This window comes from Symsagittifera roscoffensis, chromosome 4 (genome assembly GCF_963678635.1).
Source record: "Symsagittifera roscoffensis chromosome 4, txSymRosc1.1, whole genome shotgun sequence".
NCBI classification, from domain to species: domain Eukaryota; kingdom Metazoa; phylum Xenacoelomorpha; order Acoela; family Convolutidae; genus Symsagittifera; species Symsagittifera roscoffensis.
Genome location: NC_087065.1, coordinates 56,513,124 through 56,533,855, shown reverse-complemented (window position 1 = coordinate 56,533,855; position 20,732 = coordinate 56,513,124). Strand labels below are relative to the sequence as shown.

The 20,732-nt window shown below is 39.3% G+C and overlaps 1 protein-coding gene across 1 annotated transcript; it reads right to left on the bottom strand.

The window, feature by feature from the left end:
- Positions 1-16,827: 16,827 nt before the first annotated feature.
- On the bottom strand, positions 16,828-20,687 carry LOC134843997 (large proline-rich protein BAG6-like). Its single transcript, XM_063860428.1, has one exon. The coding sequence runs from the start codon at positions 20,682-20,684 to the stop codon at positions 17,055-17,057; it is 3,630 nt and encodes a 1,209-aa protein (XP_063716498.1). The 5' UTR covers positions 20,685-20,687; the 3' UTR covers positions 16,828-17,054.
- Positions 20,688-20,732: the final 45 nt, after the last annotated feature.

Here is a 20,732-nt window from a genome sequence, read left to right as displayed (position 1 = left end):
AAACTGTGCACTGGACAGGCACATAATTTTGAGCCTGTTTGTTCCTGGATTCTACAGACAAATCTTCAAACATAATAAAATTTTGTCGGAGCGATCAAAGAAAACGAAAGAACAAAGAGAGCGTCCTTATTGCGGAATCCGCTCACAATTCACAAAAAAAAACATATTTTGTCCTCGTAATAAAGCTAGATATACCAAAATTTTCATATAATTTTCTCAATTTTTCCGGATAAAGTTCACCTTTATAAAAATCAAATAAGGCAATTGAAAAATAAATCTGCAACGAAACAAACTTACGAAGCAGTAATGAAACCGAACACTTTTAAGCCAACTAAAAACAAAATTTATACCGACCTGAGTTGGTAGTTGCAAAAAATACCAAAAAAAAGAATCGAACGTGTATTTCAAGTGCAGTCATGCTCAAAAAGTCTGTTGTTTGACCAAAATGCATATTCGATAAAATGATTCAGTGATACTGTTGGTTAAGTTGTTTATAAATTGATTTAATAACGCTTGCTATTCTCAAACATGATAATCACATTCGTAATACTTTCGTGCACATTATTCCCAGGAGCAAAAAATTTAAAACAGTCCAATACTTTTATTTATTTGTTTTAAAATATTGAAGGAAAAACTTTTCAAAAAAAAAAGAAAACCATAACTCCGCAAAAAATCATGTAACTCAAGTACTTTCACCATTGAGGCTTTAGACATGTTATTTAGAAATTTAGATAAGCTGAAAATTCAAAAAGATTCCGTGCTACAGGAACTAAGCCGACTAAAAAAAAACAGACGGCCGATAATCCGAAAAAGCAGAAAACTTTGTTTGCAAACCAACAGGTGACGGCCAGATTCGACTACTAAGATTGGTCGTCTCAAGCAGTTGCATTAGCTCTACTTCAGATGCTCTGTATTGTTTTTTGATCCTGAATGTAGCATGAAGCAAGGTGAAACACGTATAACATTTTCTGACGAACGAAATCTTGTGAACAAATATCTTCACGTAACACTTTTGCTTACCGCAAGTAATCTGAATTTTTTTCTCTCAATTCGGTGAAATTAGTAGCCTACAACACCCGGGTTGATTTTTTCGCATACTTCTGTTCAAAAGTAACCATAGTTAGGTAGGAATAGACGACCGATTGAAGCGCGCATAGTTTTTTCTCTTAACGAAAGAATTCCCATCTTAAACTCAGAAAAATATTATTATTTTTCTCGCTCCTCAATAAAAAAGCTAAATACTTCAACATGGGTAACTCAATATATGATACGTCTCAAAAAGACATAATTATACTACTGCAGCACTTGTAATGGTTTAAATGTTGATTTCCAGAAAAAGGAGCTTCTCAAAGGGGGACCAGTCTCGGTCAACGGTCAGAAACGGGGGCCACTCAGAAGGACCCAACTGATAGAGGTACAATTTGTGCTCGCTTTTTGCTGATTTGAGTTAACAGCTAGATTAGAGAAAAACAAACAAAAAAAGAAAACTAAAAAAAATTCAAATTTGTTCCATTTTTTTGCACTTTAAAAAATTTTTCCTGTCAGAGAAGTGCCAAATGTAGCTTTTGAATAAGTTTTAGTTTGGAAAAATTAATTTTTTTTTCAGCCTAATCAGTTTAACAGGTTATCAACATTTTATTCGTTTGAGTTTAGACAAAAAACCAAAATTTCAAGCCGGTTTTTTCTCCATACTGGGAATTTTTTATGTTCGAATCACGACTTGAAGGGCTTTAATATTATTTACCGCACAACCCAGTCCAGCGTGGAAAACATAAAGAAAAAAGTAAAACACACCCGAATATAAAGTTCTGCCCCATTTTGAATGCTCGGAATAATGAAGGGTTTTGATAGTGGAAAATTTTTTTTCAAAAAGCATTTCTTTCACTTTCTCTTTAAATCTACATCTTATTCAAAGTTTTTGCTTTTAAAAGGATTTAATTGAAAATTAACGATTTTCTTAGTTAAATTTACCCACTTCGTCTGGAAATTTCAGACGGTGACGAAGAAGACTCAAAGCGACCGTCTGATAATCTGCAGGTGAACCCGGACGACGACGACGAAGACGGAGGTAACGTGACTCCGCTGCCCAGCACAGTCACAGTGCAAGACCCCGAGGGCAAGAAAAAGACTGCACAGCAGATGAAAACAGGTGACAAAAAGCCAAAACTAACAGTATTCATTTGTGGCAAAGTTAACATCCTTCCCCCTAAATCGGATGAGGGGGGAGGAAGTAAACTTGGTTCAATGTCGGTATTTTCAGCCCATCGTATTGAATTATTTCAACGCAATTATAGCAATTTCAATTCAAATTAAACAGTTGGGTGGATGATTTTAGCTTGATCTGTTTAGGGGGAGGATGCTAACTTGATCCGACATCTGTTAAAAACCAAAAATTTAAAACCAGTTTTTCTCGATACTGAGAAAAATTTTACAAATTTTTTTATGTCGTTCGAATCAGTACTAAAAGGGCGTCAATCACTACTAAAAGGGATGTCACTCGACCCATCCGATGATTGTTTGTAGTAGCTGATTTTGCGTGGAAAACAAAAAAAAATAAAAAAACAATTACACATCAATAAAAAGTTCCTCCATACTTTTCAAATGGGCGGAACAATAAAGCTCTATTTGCTTTATTCGCTCCATCTTACACTTGAAAATCATAAAATTCAAACCAGTTTTTCTCGAGTGAGAAGAAAGTTGCATATTTTTTATGTTCGAATCACGTCTGAAAGGGCTTTATTATGAAATATAACTCTACCCTGACCAATGATTATTTGCGGTAGCTGATTTTGCGTCAAAAAAAATTTTTAGAAAAAATTAAAACGCCCGAATACAAATTTCCTCCCCAATTTTCAAATGGTGCCGCAAAGTGTTAACGATTTAGATCCCAACAAGACAGAAGAGGCGAGTGAATTCAATTTCGACGAGAACCCGAACAGAGCCACATTCGCTGCAAGAGGTACACTTTTGGCGACACTATAAAAACTTATACGCTAGTAATTTACCAATCAGTTAAAAATTAAAATGCTCTAACACTACAGATGTGCATTCATACATATTAATTCTTTTATGAATGCATTTAGGTATATATGCACTTTTTGAGTTCAATTAAAATTCATCTGCTGAAAGTTACATAAATAGCACTCTCCAAATACGAACGTGCAAATGGCGTAAAAAACGAACGATTTCTAGATTCGAAAGTGAAATTTAATTTTTAAATTTCTAGCGCAGCGGAATGAAAACTTTCCCTAACGATCCGGTTTTCTCAAGATGGCTTAATAGTATCAGAAAGAAAAGTGCCAATCATAAATTGTTCTAGAAATTCAAAGAGCTTTAAGGACATCGATTTGTTCCTCGAAATCCTAAAGTTGAAGGTTTTTGAAAAAAAAACTCAGTTTTTTTTCAGTTTACTTGCGTTCATTACTCTTTTCCAAGTGTCAGTTGGCTATGATTTAAGATTTTAACCACTAGGTGATAACAAATAAAGTGTTTAAAACTGGAAGCGACTGTTTGCAGACAGAGATAAAAAGAGTAGCGTGGAGGAGAACTTGAGCGTGGCTAATATGGGAAGCACAAGCAGGAAGACCACCTCCAGCACACGAGAGAACGCCTACTATCCAACTGACCAGAGCAATAAGCAAGACATTGCGGAAGAGGATCAAGAGAGTGCAACTCTTACGGGACCCCAATCTGGCCGGGCGCCCAAGTCCAAAACCGGAACTTCCCCAGATGGTTCTGGACCTCCAAAGGAATCGGTTGAAGCGGGGATTTCAGATGAAAACACTGGAGTAATGAATGAAGGAAAAAAGCCTACACAATCGGTCGAAGTTGGAGGCCCAGTGGAAGAAGAGGGAGTTTTGGACGATGGGGCTAGACCTTCCAGAGAAACCTCTAAAGGAAGCGGCTCGCAGCCAAAAACAGGAGTTTTGGACGATGGTACCCGACCCCAGGCGTCGGAGGCGGATGACGGAGCAGATTCTGCACAGCCAAACGATAAACCTCCGTCTAATCAAGCGGCATCAAAGGGTCCTAAATCTAGCTATGACGCCGATCCGCAATCTAGTAGGGCTCCTGGAGGTGGTTCCAAGTCAATGGTTGATAACGACGATCCTGAAAATGAGGCTAGAGACAGCATCTCGCATATTCGAACTTCAGTTGCCGAAAGCATTAAGCCTGGAACTCTTTATTTTGATGTCGAGCAGGTACCCGAAGAAGAAGGGAAATCTTTGAGTCATGTAAGTTCTCGAGCAGTACCCACTAAACAGTCAGATGGTTCGCTGTCCCAAAAACCAGTAGAAGAGGAAGTAGATGAGATGGAAGCTGGGGAAAGATCTCCGACAAGACCTGAACAAACTGGCGGAAGTCAAGATCCAGCAAGTGACAGAATACCACGACCTTCGGATCCAAGTCAAGAGAAGAGTCCAAAAGCTTCTCAGGGGCTGTCAAACAGTAGAAGTTCTGGTCCAGTTTCTGATAGACAGCCGCTAAGAGGAATGGAGTCAGTGAACGCTTCGGTAGCTGGATCACAACCTGGTTCCATTCCAAGGGTCAAAGCTGATGAAGAAAGTGTCGACAGTAGAACACAAAAGCATTCTAAATTTGATAATATCTATTCTGAAGCACCAACTCAAGAACTGAGCGATCGCGCTCCTTCAGCCCAGAAAGGGAGCCCACGGCGAGGCCAGCAGCCGAAAATAAAAACAGCTACTGAATCAGATTCAAAGCCGACGAATGTCAACGACGAAGATACGACAGCTGATAAATCAGTCATACCAAGTGCCTACACCGACATTCCCAAAAACTCTGAAGGTAGCGCCAGTAACGAGAAGATGTCACGAAGTTCACGGCCATCTTTTCCGAGCCAAACTTTTTACGAGCAGGAGGAAAACGAAAAAGATAATGCTCCTCCGAAGCAACCAGGGGCTCCTGGACGTCGAGATTCTGCCGAGTCGGGTACGGGTAGTATAAAAATCATATACGACGATCAACCGAGACGTCCGTCGGGAACACAACGTCGGTCGACAGCTACCGAAGAACCGTTCGTGAAAGACCGACAGTCCCACATGAACGAGTCAACATTTAGCTCGCAATACCCTGACAGTGAGTATGACACGAAGAATCCTTCCAGGTCGGCCGCAAACACAACTATGAAGATGACGTCGTCAGAAACAGACACGACTGGCAACCGAGATCAATACAGTGAATACGACGAAGACAATGAGAAGTAAGCTTGCACTTCAGAAATTTTATGCCAGTTCTAAAAAAAATTATGAACAAAATAATATTTTTAATGACACCGATACAGCTTTTCATCTGTTATTTTATCTTTTGGAATAGCATCTATATAAAATCAACTAGCTTCGAAATGTCAAAAGTCTTAAATTTCGAATCATTTTTTAAATTTCATATAAAGCGAAGTTTTTAGTGTCATTAAAACAAAATTTGAAATTAAATAAGAAACTAAATATAATTTTCGTTTGAAGCCGAGGCGAGTACACTGAGGGCGACTACCGTCGATACCCTAACGAAGAAACATTCAAAGAGGGCGAGGAGGGTCCCAGTAGTGAGACGCAGAGCAGAACTAGGAGCAAAATAGGCGGAGCCGACAGAACAGATGACCAGGAGTCGCGCACCAGGTAGCCATGCTCCCAATTGAAGCTGCATGTTTTGTGGCCTAACTTCACTTTTCAGATGCGCGAAAGCAAATTTAACGTAACGCGTTCGTCATCACATTTTTAAGACTCTTATAGTTTAGACTCTTATATATACTGGAGAAAAAAGTAACGCAACTTAAGATAATAAAAACAAAATGAGAGAAAGTTTTGTGACCAGACAAAATAAATTGATGACTACTATGGTAGTTTTTGCCCCTAGAGTGATAAACCTAGTTTTTATCAGAGAAAATTGCAAAAAAAATGAAAAATTTTAGAGAAAAAACTAAAGTAAGCTCATTTTTCAAGATTTTTATTGATAAAAGTACAGCAATTTTTGCAAACCGTTTCTAAGCCGTGCTGAAAAAACTGTGAAGTTGCATCTCTCAAATAATGAAATTATAAAAATTCGGTTCTAACTGGTTTTTTTCCGGATCCAAATATACGAATTTTGTTCCTTTGATGTAAGGGGCCCACTGTCAGATTTCAATTTTGTTTCTGTTTCAATTCATGATTCAGACAAAAATGTGTTTCTAACGTTTTATTTTCACACAAGGAATGAAACAATTTTCTGATCACAAGGTTTCATAGGGATTTTTTTTCAGTTTTGAACATTGTTTGGTTGCGTTACTTTCTTTCTCCAGTATAGGTCGCGATGATTTTTTTTTTCATTTTTTAAGAAAAGTCTTAAATTTGTTCAAGCTCAAAAATACTTTTTCGTGGTTTGACTTTTCGTGGTTTGACTTTTCTTTGTTAACAGGAAGACAAACTCCACCATCGAACAGCGAAAGAGTAAAGGTCACAAAAAACGTGATCAACTTCTAGTTTCGAACGTGGAATTTAATTATCGAATTTTCTAGCAAAATAAAGTTTACCTCTTGATCCATTCTTCTCAAATTGCGTGAACTTTACCAAAAAACAGCACATGAACTGTTCTAGAAGTTCACAGATCTTTAAAGCCATATAATTTCTTTCTTGGAAATTCGAAAAATAAGATTTTTTTTTTAAAAATTAGTCTTTTTTCCAGTTTTCTTGCCGTCATTGACTCTTTTCCAACTGTCTGTTGGCTATGTTTTTGCTAGAAATTTTGATCTGGAAGGTCTAAAGTTTTTTCTGTGAACGGATTACGCACGTTTCACTTAGATTCTTGTGCTCTTTTTCAAGATCTCTCATTGCGTTTGTTTTGTCCAGGTCTCTCAACGTGCCCAGCAGGAAAAGCAGAGGCAACAGGACTAATGGAGAAAAAAGTGGGCCCATGTCTAAATCAGACGACTCGAACTACCCGCCGCCTCCTCCGCCAAACACAAACGCTTCCAATCTGGGTTAGTTTAAAGTGTAAAACAAAAAATAAACTTGATTTCAATCCAAACTTTCTAGATTAAAACCTCATCAATATTTATGGCAACAATACAAGCCTAATAAATGTTGAATAGAACAGATATTTAAACTTCCCAGCGACTTTTCTCAAAGTATGGAAAAGGATGGGCGGTAAATATTAAGGGCGCGGGAAAAAGATAGAATAAAAGCTTGCAGGTTGGATTAAAAAATTGTCAATTATCTTTTAGTCCAACCAATTTGATTTCGGTTCGTGGAAGAAATAGTATAATGAGGATATTTTGTCAAAATGGTCGATTCACAATTTACGTTTTGAGAAAAGGAACCATTCATGCCTAAATGAACACTTTCGCCTAAATGAATAATTTTGGCTAAATTAATACTTTTGCCAAAATGAATCTTCAAAAAGACTAGCGTTTAACGCACCTTCGGTGCTTCGAAATTTTTCGACAGCTCATGAAAAACCGCATAATTTGGAAACAACATCTGCAAACATTTAGTGTACTCTGACTGCACCCAATGACAGGGTTGGTAATTTCGATCTTTTAAATTTTTTGAATTCCCATTTTAAAAGCGTCATCTCGAAAACTTAATGGGCCTCTGGAGAAATTTGGAGGCCAGATTTGCAACCACTGAGAGTCCCTGAGAGCACCCTACTATAGAGTAAGGAATCCAAAACTTTGTGAATTTTTTTAAACCTAAGTTTCCCGAAAAAAAAATCAAAAAAACGTCTTATCTCGGAAAGCAAAAAGATTTGAGCATTCATATTAAGAGGCAAGATTTGAGATGCCTGGGTGTACGCTGACAATAAAATTGTATCTTCATCAAGTTAGTACTTTCAAATTTTTTGAATTTCCTTGTAGATAAGTTCTTCGAGAAATTTTGAAAAAATCAAAAAACGTCACATCTCGAAAACTAAAAGAATTTGAGCAGTCGCGTTTAGCAGTCACATGTGGTAAGCTTTGCAACTCTTTATAGTACCCTGACAACACCGAACTATGGGGTTGGAAATTTCAAATTTTGAAAAATTATTATTTTAAACTTTCTGAAGTTTTCTGAAAATTTTTGAAAAAATCACAAAAACGTCATATCTCGAAAACTACAAAGAAATGAGCAGTCATATTTGCAGGCAAGATTCGCAATCTTCGAGATTACTCTGACAGGACCCAACTACAGGGTTGGGAATTTCAGATTTCACGAAAAAATGAATATGTTTTCTGAAAATTTTTTGAAAAAATCACAAAAAACGTCATATCTCAAAAAATACAAGGATTTGAACAGTCATATTAGGAGGCAAAACTTGTAACTCCTTAGAGTACCCTGACAGCGCCCAACTACAAGGTTGGGAATTTCAAATTTTGAGAAATAATTAATTAAAATTTTCTGAAAATTTTTGAAAAAATCACAAAAAATATCAGATCTCGAATACTACAAGGATTTGTGCAGTCATATTTGGAGGGAGATTCGCCATCCTTGATAGTACTCTGGCAGGACCTAACTAGAGGGTTAGGAATTTCAGATTTTGCGAAAAAAACTAACATAAGTTTTCTGAAATTTTTTGAAAAAATCAAAAAACGTCATATCTCGAAAACTAAAAGGATTTGAGCAGTCATATTTGGAGGCAAGATTTGTTACTCCATAGAGTACTCTGACAGCACCCAACTACAAAATTGGGAATTTCAAATTTTGAAATATTAATTTAAAATTTTCTGAAAATTTTTGAAAAAATCACAAAAAAACATCATATCTCGAAAACTACAAAGAATTGAGCAGTCATATTTGGAGGCAAGATTCGCAATATTTGAGAATACTCTATCAGGACCCAACTACAGGGTTGAGAATTTCAGATTTTGCGAAAAAAATTAATATAAGTTTTCTGAAAATTTTTTGAAAAAATCACAAAAAACGTCATATCTCGAAAACTACAAGGATTTGAACAGTCATATTTGGAGGCAAGATTTGTAACTCCTTATAGTACTCTGACAGCACCCAACAACAGGGTTGGGAACTTCAAGTTTTGTAAATTATTTTGTTAATTGAAATTTCTGAAAATTTTTGAAAAAATCTCAAAAATCGTCTAATCTCGTTAACTAAAATGATTCGGGCATTCAAAATTGGAGGCCAAATTCGCAACCCCTAATTCGATATTGGGCTGCTTAATTTAAACTCGGTAAAATAACCACTAACATCAAATAAGAAAATCGAAAAAAATTCTTAACCATTGCAATATACGATATAGCTTAAACATGCAAAAATAATACGTTGAAAAAGCTTAAACATGGCGAGATAGTGAAGCCCGCATTTAAATATATAATAGATAATAGATTAGTCCAACAGTGCTTAAGACTTATCCATCATCTAGGAGCTTCGATGAGCAGAAGTTCAAGGAAGACGAAAAGTAATGCGAGCGATGACGACGGGCTGAGTGACCACACCAGTGCCACCAGGACTACCCCAGGGGGCCCAGACAGCAACAGAGACAGCCAGGGCAGCAAAGGTTTCCACGGAGTCACGCCCCTGGAGTCACCGAGTGAAATGACCAGCGACGCAGGTCTTACATTGAGAGACATTTCTTTTGATTAATAGCGAATAAGTATTATCTAACATTTGCCAAAAAAATTAGCATGTGGGAACACGAACCGATACATTCAGCATTTTGAGCTTCACGGTTGAGCTGCAACGGCTAAGAAGTAGATTCATTCCTACTAGTTCCAATGTAGACGTATCATAAGCATAAGTTGAAAACTTGCTAAAATCATCATTGTAATGTAACTTTATTAGAAACATCACGGGGTAAGAATCAAACTGAAGTGACACGAAGTGTGATCAAGACTCCCGCCGGGACCCAGCCGGAGAGAAGAGATCAGGGTGACAGATACCCCCATAGTGGGTCACATGACCACCCCAGCACCCAGACAGGAGGAGAGCAATTCAACTCGTATGACTCGAACAGACCCGACGACGAGCAGTACGACGACCCTCGGGATCCTAGCAGGGGGGTCGAGGTAGAAGTAGTCCCAGTCTACAGTAAGTAATCGCGACGACAGCTTGCCGTTATTTACACATGAGCAGATCTTTATCTAACTTCGGATTGAATTGGAAAAATCGATTATTTGATTATTTCGACAAACTGCAACAAATATGTGAGGCTTTATTGATTTTACGATATTGTTCAAGTTCAAAATAAAACTAAAATAGCCGGTTGCTGTGCAAGCAGCGCAAAAATTTCGACCATATTCATTAAAAAACTAAAAAATGTTTTTTTTAATTGCGTCGTTTTTGTTTTTGGTGTGATCAGTGAATCTAAGAGAAGGCGTATAACTTCGATAGTAAATTGAGTACATTTGACAACAGTTTCCTCATAAAACAGATTTTTCATTAATCTAACTTCTCGAAAAAAATTTTGCAGAAAATATTTTGAGCGTTCTGAAATATTTCATTCCCAAACAAGAGCTAGAAGATTTTTGAATTACTAATAAGACTAGTACAAGTTAGTTTAATAAATTAAATTATAGGCCTATTACAAGCCTGCTTGCTCGCTTTTTTCGCAGAAAATTAGACGAAAAAATCAAAAACTAGACGAAATTTTTTTGATGTAGTTCAAATCACGGCTAAAACAGCTTTATTATGATAAATCCTTCGACCCATTCCGATGATTATTTTAGGTACCTGACTTTGATATAAATTTATATAATGTATTTGATATAATGTAGCTCAAACTAGTATTAATAACTTCAGCAGCAAAATTCTAGGCGACGCCCATCAGATACCTACCGAACCTTCTCAGAGCCAAAGTCAAGGTCAAAGTCAGAGTCGAGATCGACCTAGAGGACAAAGCTCTGGAAGAGGAGCAAGCGGAGATCCCTATGGCGATAGAGGCGAGGGCGACGACGATGATGAAGCCGAGGAGTACTACACATATGGAAGCCACAAACAGCCGACTGAGGGCGACAGACCCGAGCCTGGTCACGGATACTCGTCTTCAGGTGATAGTACCATGTCTGTTAGCGATATCGGATACGTCAAAGGGATGGGTAAGACCCTCTCTCAGAGGGATTTCGAGGACCGCCTTAAGCGAAAATTCATTCTCGACGGAGTATGTTGTGACTACATGTCGCACGGGTACTACCTTTGCAAGCCCAGAATCCAATGCGTTAGACCACCCTACAACTCTATTAAGGACCCCAACGTCGGCAGACATTTCGAGCAAGAACACGTGATATCTATGTGTCACAAAACAGGAATGTTAGACCGCGATGATCCCGATTATCGAGGAGTGGCAATCGAAGGCGCGTATGAAGAGCGCGCAAACTACATCGGAGAGTTCCACTACATACTATCAAGGCGCAACAAAAACGGGAGTGGAAGAGCCTATGAGACTTATAAAGGGATTGACTTGTTCTACGATTTGCCAAAACAGATTAGCAAGAGGACTTTTGAACAGGAGATCCAGAGAATGAAGGAGTTGGTTGTGCCTGGAAGGTGGCCCCACAATAACAAAGAAGTGGTCTGGGTGGAGCGAGAAAAGCCAAAGGTCAGTTGCACTTACTGTTTTTGGGAAGATCATCTCTACAATATCTTATAAAACACTGGCGCATTGCCATGAATTGTGAAAGCAAAAATCCAATCGCTTTGAATATTTAAACTAGATGACCCAATATTTTTAAAAAAACAAAGCAAAATAAGAAACAAAAAAATTAGCATTTTAGAAATTTTGAGTATTAAATGAGAGGCTCTTTTTCAAAATGCTAAAATGGAGGGTAATTTAAATTGTTTTAATTTTAAATTTTCATTTGAGCTGTTTTGCTTCAGTTTGACCGGAGTTAAATTTCAATGACTACTGCAAACTTTGTCAATTTTAGCATGTAATGCACGGAGGTGCTCACGCCGACAGTCACTCGGCAGCTTCGGATCGCAGTGCTGACGGACGAGCCAGAACCAAACTACCTCCAATAAATAGTCCCGCAAACTCGACTAGAAACCGAAGCATGCACTCGGATAGAAGTCTGAACGCCGACCAGAGAACCAACGGATCAAGGAACACTGGAAGTGTTGTCAGAAGCGAGGCGCCACAAGATCGTTCTAAGACGTCACGAGGTGTACATCGGAACGACCAAGATCGAGATACGTCGCCAGCTCGAAAACAAAGAAGAGCACCTGCATCGCAACAACGCTCCACCGCAAAGAGCGCGAGAACGTCGCGGAACGCACCAAACAGAGAAACAGGAGTGAGCCGGGATTCTTCATCAGAGCAAAAACCAAGTGGTGTAGCATCGCAACAACGCTCCGCCGCAAAGAGCGCGAGAACGTCGCGGAACGCACCAAGCAGAGAAACAGGAGTGAGCCGGGATTCTTCACCAGAGCAAAAACCAAGTGGTGCAGCATCGCAACAACGATCGACAGCTAAAAGCGCCAGTGCAATGAGAAGTATCCCCAATAGAGAAACAGCCATGAGTCGCGATTCATCACCCGCTCAAAAGCCAAGTGGAGCCACTGCATCGCAACAAAGACCCACCGCTAAGAGCGCAAGTGTTATGCGAAGCGTTCCAAACAGAGATACGGCTATGAGCCGAGATTCGTCACCAGAGCAAAAACCGAGCCGCCCAGCTTCTCAGCAACGATCGACGGCTAAAAGCGCCACTATAATGCGAAGTGTGCCGAACCGAGAAACCGCGATGAGTCAGAGCCTTGCCAGAAACGAGCCAGAGAATACGCAAAGATCGACCGCCAAAAGTAGCAGAATGCCAAAAAGCAGTCGTAATACAAAGTTGCAGTCGATAAACCAGAGCCAATCGCAACCTGAGCAGGAGGAACAAATTGGGAGCCAAGCCAATGGTCCAGAAAGTCGAATAAGCGGCTCGGGTGCAAAGTCAATGCGCAGTACTCGATCACGCACTGCTGGAAGTAGTCACGGAACAAGTCAAGGTTCGAGTGCTGTTCGTTCTATGGCGAGTAGATCACAAGCGGAAAGTAGTCGGAGAGATCCTAGTATAAATATTCAAAGTGAAAACATTGAAAATGAAACGTCAACCAAACCATCAAGCGCAGTTCGGAGTCAAGGAGAGTCCAATTCGTATCCAACAGTTCAGTCCAGAAAGTCCTCATCGACATCCAGTTCATCCCAGCATATCCATGGCGTATCGGGCGCGAGAGCCTCTAGGAAGCTTCACGGAAAAGCAAGTCGCTCCTCGAATGTTTTGCCTGGTGATTCGCAACAAGGTGCCGGAAGCATTGACGTGGATGTTGAAACTCTCGGACGAGGTGCTTCATCTGACAGTCCTAGTATGGTGACAAGCCAGCCGCAAGGCTCCACAAAGCCCACTACCATGTCAAGCGGGAGCGAATACAGACGTAAGCCATCCTCTAAGCTAGACTCCGATCTGACTTATAACAATTACGAGGACGATGAGTCGGGCGATTCGGCTCCAGTTTATCCCAAAAAGAATAAAGCCAAAAAATAGAGCAAAACAGCAGAAATAAAATCATCATAGCAGTAGCATCTTTTATGTGCGCTATTGAAGCTTTTTTGTACACTAGGTTAGGAGAAACTTTGGTTATTAGTTAGCTATAATAATTTTTTCAATACAACCAAAGAAACCAATTTGTTTACAATTTATTGTTTACAATTTATTATTTACAAGTTCAAAATAGGGATGACAGAACTGGATCAAGTACAACAGATTAAATAGGAGGCAAGTTTAGTCTCTGATCCTTACGAAAGAACAACGCTCCAAGCGGGTATCAAACCATGGGCTCTGGGCCTTGAAACATTCAATCTATTCACGCTGCAAAATGCAAAAAAGGAAAAATTTCACAGGCCAAGCTATGCTTCAAAAACACAAGCGACAAAACGTCAAAAAATAGCAAATAGCTCTAAAATGTAAAATAAGGTAAGAAAAGGCTAAAATAAAACTTTTGCAATTAGACGGAATCGTACCCCAACATGGAGATAAAGAATCTCACGTCCTCGCATCTGCCCCCATTTGCTTTTCTATTTATCGAAACACTAGCCATAAAAAAGACGAACACAACACTTCCTATTAAATTGCCAATTTGGATGCAAATTGGTTGGAATCATAATTTAACCTAATGCTCGAACGCTCGCTCAAGGAATTAGCCAACAGAGTATTCATAACTCTTGTAAAAACACAAAAATATCAACACAGCCGCAGCTGCGCTTCGCACCACTTTCAATAAAAAACTAGAATGCCTCTAGGTCTGAAAAAAATCCAAAATGTCGAAAAAACCAGATCTACCAATATGAATCAGATTATGTTTGAAAAAAAAAACCAAGACAAAAAATGTGAAATTCGCATCGAAAGAAATTTTACCAAGCGGTAACAAAGCCGGAAATACCTTAGCTAAACCCTTTCAGCCGAAAAAATATCAACAAAAAAATTAAGAGATTTCCCCTCACCCTGAAAATACACACACACACACTCAAGTTTATTTGCTCGTGAAAAGAAACAATATGAGGCCATCAAGCCGATATAATATAAGCCGATATAATATAGGTTTAGAAGAAACATAAAAACAACAAAAAAGCCAATAAAAAACATTTAAAAAAAACAACAAAAAATTCAAAATTAAAAAATTATTAAGTCCCTCGCACCCTCGAGACATACACACACATAAAGACTCAATTTGTTTAAGCTCGTCGAAGGACGCAATATGAGGCCCTTAAGTCGATATAATAAAGGCCGAAACCTATCAAGCCGAAAAAAATCAAGAAAATGGTTATGAAAAACTTGGAAAATTATTTCTATAACAATTTTAGCAATTGTGCGATCCAGTGAGTAAATTTGTTTCCGCTCATCGAAAGACGCAATATGGTGCAATAAAGCCGATATAATATAGGCCAAAATCAAACCGAAATAAAAAAAAACGAAAAAGACGTGAAATCCAGTGAGGAACTATGTTTACCTTCAAACGACTCAAAATTAGGCCACTAAACTGACAAAAGATGAGCCGGAATCATTTGGTCAGAAAAAAGTTTATGCTGAAAAAATACAAAGAAAATAAACGAAATCAAGAAATAACAAACAGAAGTAAATCAAAACTCTAAAAGCAACTAGAATGTAAATTGCGTACAGCAAAACAAAACAATTACACGATGTGGCAACTGAGTCGAAATAACTTTACCTGACAAATTATCAGCCGAAATTTTTTTTTGAAACAGAAAATTTAGTTTGAAATAAAACAGGTCCTGTCAGACTTGAACCTAGGACTTTTTTCGTCCCAGGCGTATTCGTTACCTTCCACCATGTGCGTCAGAGACGCAAAGAAATTTGAAATGATTATGAACTGAACTTCAATTTACCATTTCTAATTTTGACCATTTCTAAGTTAGTTACGGGAAAAAATCTAGAACCCGATTGCAATACTCTTGCTTATCGCAAGGGTAATGAATATGGTCGGAAAATTGTTTTGCTTTCGTTAATCAATTTTGAAACAAAAATAATGCAAAACTTTCAATGAATCATTCACATACCGATTTTCGTTCTCGCACACTGAAAGAGAGGGAAGGAACCATTGTCTAGTAGAAATTTTTTCCGCATTTTCAGGTTCCTCGAAGAATTTTTGTCAAATTCGTGCATGTTAAAGCCCTTTCAGTCATGATTGAGATTCCAAGGCGAAATTTGAAATCTTTGGGTCGAGAAAATAACATCTAACTTTTTCCGTTTATCAGACTCATTTTCACACTGGGTGCACTAAATAATCAACGATTTTAATTTAATAGCACCAACATATTATAAAACGGACTGTATCATATTTGAACTTTTGTTTAAGTTAATCTTGAGCCTAAATTCAAATTCTTGCAAAGAAAAGCGACCGAAAACTTAATTGAAAATCATTTTTTTTGCATTAATACTTATGGTCACAATATTTTACAAAATGCACATCAAATAGATAATCGCGTCCTTTAAAATCGTAATCGTTCAAATTGATTCAACATAAATAATACATTGTCTGACCATGACATACTCATAAAGCCTCCGCCTAAAAAACGCATCCGACAAAACTTTTTGGGAGTTTCTACGATACAGTTTTAGTTTATCAAGAAAATTCTAAAATAAAACGAAATGGAAACAGTATATTTGAATTATATTAAATTTTTTTAAACACAAATCGCGGAGCTGAGTTTTTGAGCGACGCTTTCTAAAACCTGACAATAAATACAAAAATAACACCGTTACTATTCAGTTTATTTAGATGCCATAGCTCTAATTGCATGACTGCTCAGTTTCTCGACTTTCTTTACATCTTGTATGTTGCTAGTTTTAAATATTGCCACTTTTTCATCATCGGTTACTTTCAGTCTTAGTTTTGAGTCACAATGTCGATACTTCATGTCAAATCTGGATTTTTCTGAATTGCCAGCGAAGAAATCGTCCAGTGCTTCTTGGAATTCCTCGACTGATGACACGTTCAATGCCGGCATGATTGCCAATTTTCCGAGTTTATTCTGCCGATACGTACGAATAAATGTCAAAATCTTAAAAATCAGACTAAACAAATCTGAAATTTAATCAACTGGCGTTTTAAGCAGCAGTAATAGCATGGAAAATGTTTGACGGGAATACGTCAAAAAAGTATTCGCATAATTAATGATCCGAAAATTTGTCCTAATTCCTTCTATTGCCTATATTCCGATGTTAACGTACTATTGTGAAGATTTTTTCATGTTTTGCTGGTTATTAGTTCTTAGAACCACTAACGCATCATAAAAGTATCTCGTTGCATGCATGAAGATATTTCTGCCCCGGTTTTAAGTCTGTCTCAGTAAGCACGCGCAAAAATTGTAACAAAACACAATTGTATTTCACGTGCAAAATAAAGCTACTCATATTTAAAAAAAAAACAAGATCGATTTCAATGAAACCTAGAAATGACAGAAAAAATAATCCGCGCAAAATGATTCAATTTTAGTCAATAAAATAAAATATTTCAATTCCTAAACTTTCACCAGATTAAATAATTACAAATAACGCCTCAGAAACAAAACCACATTAGTTATAAACACTGTTAAAGGTGCCAATAAAGATAGTGCTACACTTCAAGAAGGCCTCATTTCTTTTCTTCGCAGTACTTTTTAGTCCAAGTTCTGTTTCGCAATTCCGGTTCTTGCTCAAACCGTCTGCGTATATCTTGTCTGAGAACATCACTGAACAAGTCTTGAACTGTGTCGTCATCTTCAATACTTTCACGCAATGCATTTCGAGACGCATCATCGGAAATATTTGAACTGCTCAAATTTGCCAAAGTTCTGTGGAGTAAGCCACGCATTGAGCCAGCATATCCCAATGCATTTCCAGATGTCATTAGACTCCTATGTCTCGCCGGTACTCCGAACAAATAGGCGTCACTAAAATACCGCTCAAACTCCTCTTGTTGTTGTTTTTCTTCGTCACTTCTTAAAACTTCTAGCCAGCTTTCGCGTGCCCGCATTACATTGTTTTCATCAAACAAGTTCAAAGACTCCGGATCTTCGGGTAAAAGTACGTTGAAACTTAGTCTAGCGTGGCTGTTATGATTTTGAGAATTCGCACGAATTTTAGGGCGAACTGCTGAACTAGTAGAAGTTTTGACACCCGCATTTGACGAAGTCGGACCACTTTCTTTTTCACTTGATTCTGAGCAGTCCATAGGTTCTGGTTTTACGCTTTCTGTGGACGTTTGCGGCTCGGTTTTGACAATAAAGTGCTCAATTTCTGAAACTTGGACTCGAGTTGAGGCAACTGTAGAGAAACTTGACAACTGTTGGGTAACTAACATGGTGATCATTGGTTCCATTCCTGCTAGATTCATACCGAAAAAGGTGGGTGGGGTTTGATTCGAGTCGTTCTGATTTGCATCACGTGTTCTTAGAAAATCGACCAGCAGTGTGTTTGCTAGCACCGTTTCTACACTCTGCGAGGAATGCAAGATTTGGGAAAACAAAACAATCAGTTCATACAACAACTTGCTGAAAAACTGCATAGCGTTTTCTGCAAATTGATTGTCAGTTAGTTGTGAGTTCCGAGCGAATTGACACAAATCGAATATTCGCTGCTCAAAAAATTGATGCAATGATTCCCTGCCATTGACTCCTTCTCTGAACTGCACAGTGCCAAGATCCAGGGTCCTGTCGGCTCGGATTCCTTCTCTTATCCTTCGCCGCAACAAATCGTCGCTATACTCTTCATTTTGAAGTAAGTTCTGATTAACAAATTGTCTTAGAGGTTCTCGCGCGCGTGAAATTGCACTCGGCTGTCCAGTTATCATCGCTATCATATCTGGAACCGTCATCACTCTAGCGAATACCATTGTCACGTCATTTAACAGCCCGGCATTCGCATCTGAATTTCCAATTTGCAGCATATCATACAGACTAGTTTGTGGATTTCCCATTCCCGATTGAAGCATGCTTGTTAGCATTGCATTTAAAGGGTTGTTCATTTGCTGTTGATTTGATTGATCTTCATGCTCCTCGGAATATGATCCATCAACTATTGGATCTCCTTGAAACTCGACTTGAACATCGGAAAATACGACGTTAGGATCCTGCCCAACACCTCCTGGATTTCTAGCCGACATGACATTATTCAAAATTTCTTGGATTTGTTCCGCAATCGGACGACTAGGATCAACGGCTACTGAGTCTTGGTTCATCTCGACAGACATGTCATTGTTTCCAGCGAACATGTTTTGCATCAAGTTCTGTAGATTGGCGCCCATTCCACCAAGCGGATCGTTAGGGTTCTCATTTTGCTGTTGATTTGGCACAGCTTCACCCTCATTTTGCAGTGGGTTCTGATTCGAATCTGGCTGACCAGCGGTTCTAGCACTACTTGCAGGCCGATTAGACGGTTGGGGTTGAAAGAATCTTGAATTGCAAGGCACAAATGGATCCCGAGGACCGAAAGAATCTGAGGAAATTTGGATCCCCGGAGGCAACCCTGAAACGTTTACCGTTGGACCGGTTCTCCCAGGCGGCTCTGATGAATCTGCGTTATTTGTGTTTTGCGGATCGTTCTCTGCGTTGGGAACATGATTTCCTATGTTATTTTGAGTATTGTTTACATTCGCAGTGTTGGGATTCCCAGTCGCAGTAGAGTTTTGCTCCGTATTCTGCGGAACAGGAGGAACATTCATAGGTACAGCAGTTCTAAATGAGGCTCTGAAAGCTGTGTTATTCGTACCGGGCATTGTAAACCTCTGAACGTTTACCGGAACAGCGTTGGGCCCCGGTACAAACCCCGAGAACGCCATATTAGCTAGATTTGCAAACTGGGGCGGGAATTGTGGTGGAAACTGTGGCGGGATCTGCGGCATTCTTGGAGGAGTTTGGTTATTCGGAACTGGATTAGGAGTGTTGTTTGGCGTGGCTGCCGCATTGGGTGTCGGGATTGACGAAGGTACAGGTCCGTTCGGAATGTTGATTGGAGGCTGCTGCATCACAGGGCCATTCATAGTGGCCAATTGAGGTACAATTTCGATAGCCGTGAATGCATTAACCGCAACCGGGTGGGCCATTGCTACCGGCGGAAGATGAGACAAATTTGTGTAAAGGTCAGAGAGTGAATGCTGTGCATGTGCGAGAAAATGAGTTGCCTCTCCAATGCCATGTATCAGTGTTCGATGCATGTTCTGAATATTTCGAGGCTGTTCCACGTTTACATTAGCTAAAACAGTCTCACACAAGTCAACAAATTCTTGCAGTTCTTTTTCACATTCATTTACAGATCTGTGTAGCGTTATAATTTCAGCGGCGGGATAAGCTCGCGGCAAGTTTTGTTGATTATCTGTAGTAGGTCCCGATTGAGGCGCAGGACCAGTTGATCTCTGAGTTCCGTCAGTCGTTTCTTCTGCATTTACGGTCACTGGCTCATCTTGAGGAGTTTGCGTATCCGGTGATTCCATTTCCTCTAAATTTTCACTTTCCTCATTATTTTCGGTACCACTAGCCCCGGACGCTTCTTCATTTGAAGTTGACTGATCTGCATTATTGATTCTCTCCTTCAAGCGTTTCAGGTGGCGCAAAACATGCTTTGTACTTGCAATGTACTTTTTGCAATGTTCTACGCGATTTGCACCAGCATCAACCGGAGTAGTTGCTGGCCTTCCCGAGTCGCCAGGAAACTGAGGTCGATTCATTCTCATTCTAGTAAAACCAGGCGGTCTTCCACCACGCGCCAAGAATTCTGGTGGCACTTGATGTGGAGGTCTGGCACCGGGGAATCCATGCATCGGGACTGCTCTTCCAACACCTCTGGATGGGTTACCTCCGACGACAACTCGCACTTGCGTTCGAGGCATGTTAGGATTGTTAGGATTCAGAGGACTTCGTTGCCAGCCCATTGGCCCCATGTTAGGATTCAGAGGACTTCGTTGCCAGCCCATTGGCCCCATGTGACGATGAGGTGCAGCTCCAGCATTTTGAGCGGAAGCATTTCCAGCAGCATTATTTGGCTGATTAGACACTGGCTGTCGTTCAACTAGGTGGATGGCCTGGCCGTCTAGATTGTAAGTTGAGAGAGCATTAGTGTCGTTCAAAACACGACCAGCATAGATGAGACGCTGCCTGTCTGCTGGGATATTGACTCTGCCAGCTATTTTTTCTTTCAGCTCTTTCACTGTCAGCTCGTTCGATATGTTTTCAAACTTCCTCGAGTTTCCATCTAAAGTCTTAATAGTAATGTCTATATTAGTAGGCATCTCAATCTAAAATGAACAAAACTACCGGCCATGCTTCAAACTAAACTT

What these genes read in the sequence shown, in the direction of transcription:
- LOC134843997 (XM_063860428.1), bottom strand. Translation starts at nt 20,684, where the DNA reads ATGCCTACTAATATAGACATTACTATTAAGACTTTAGATGGAAACTCG.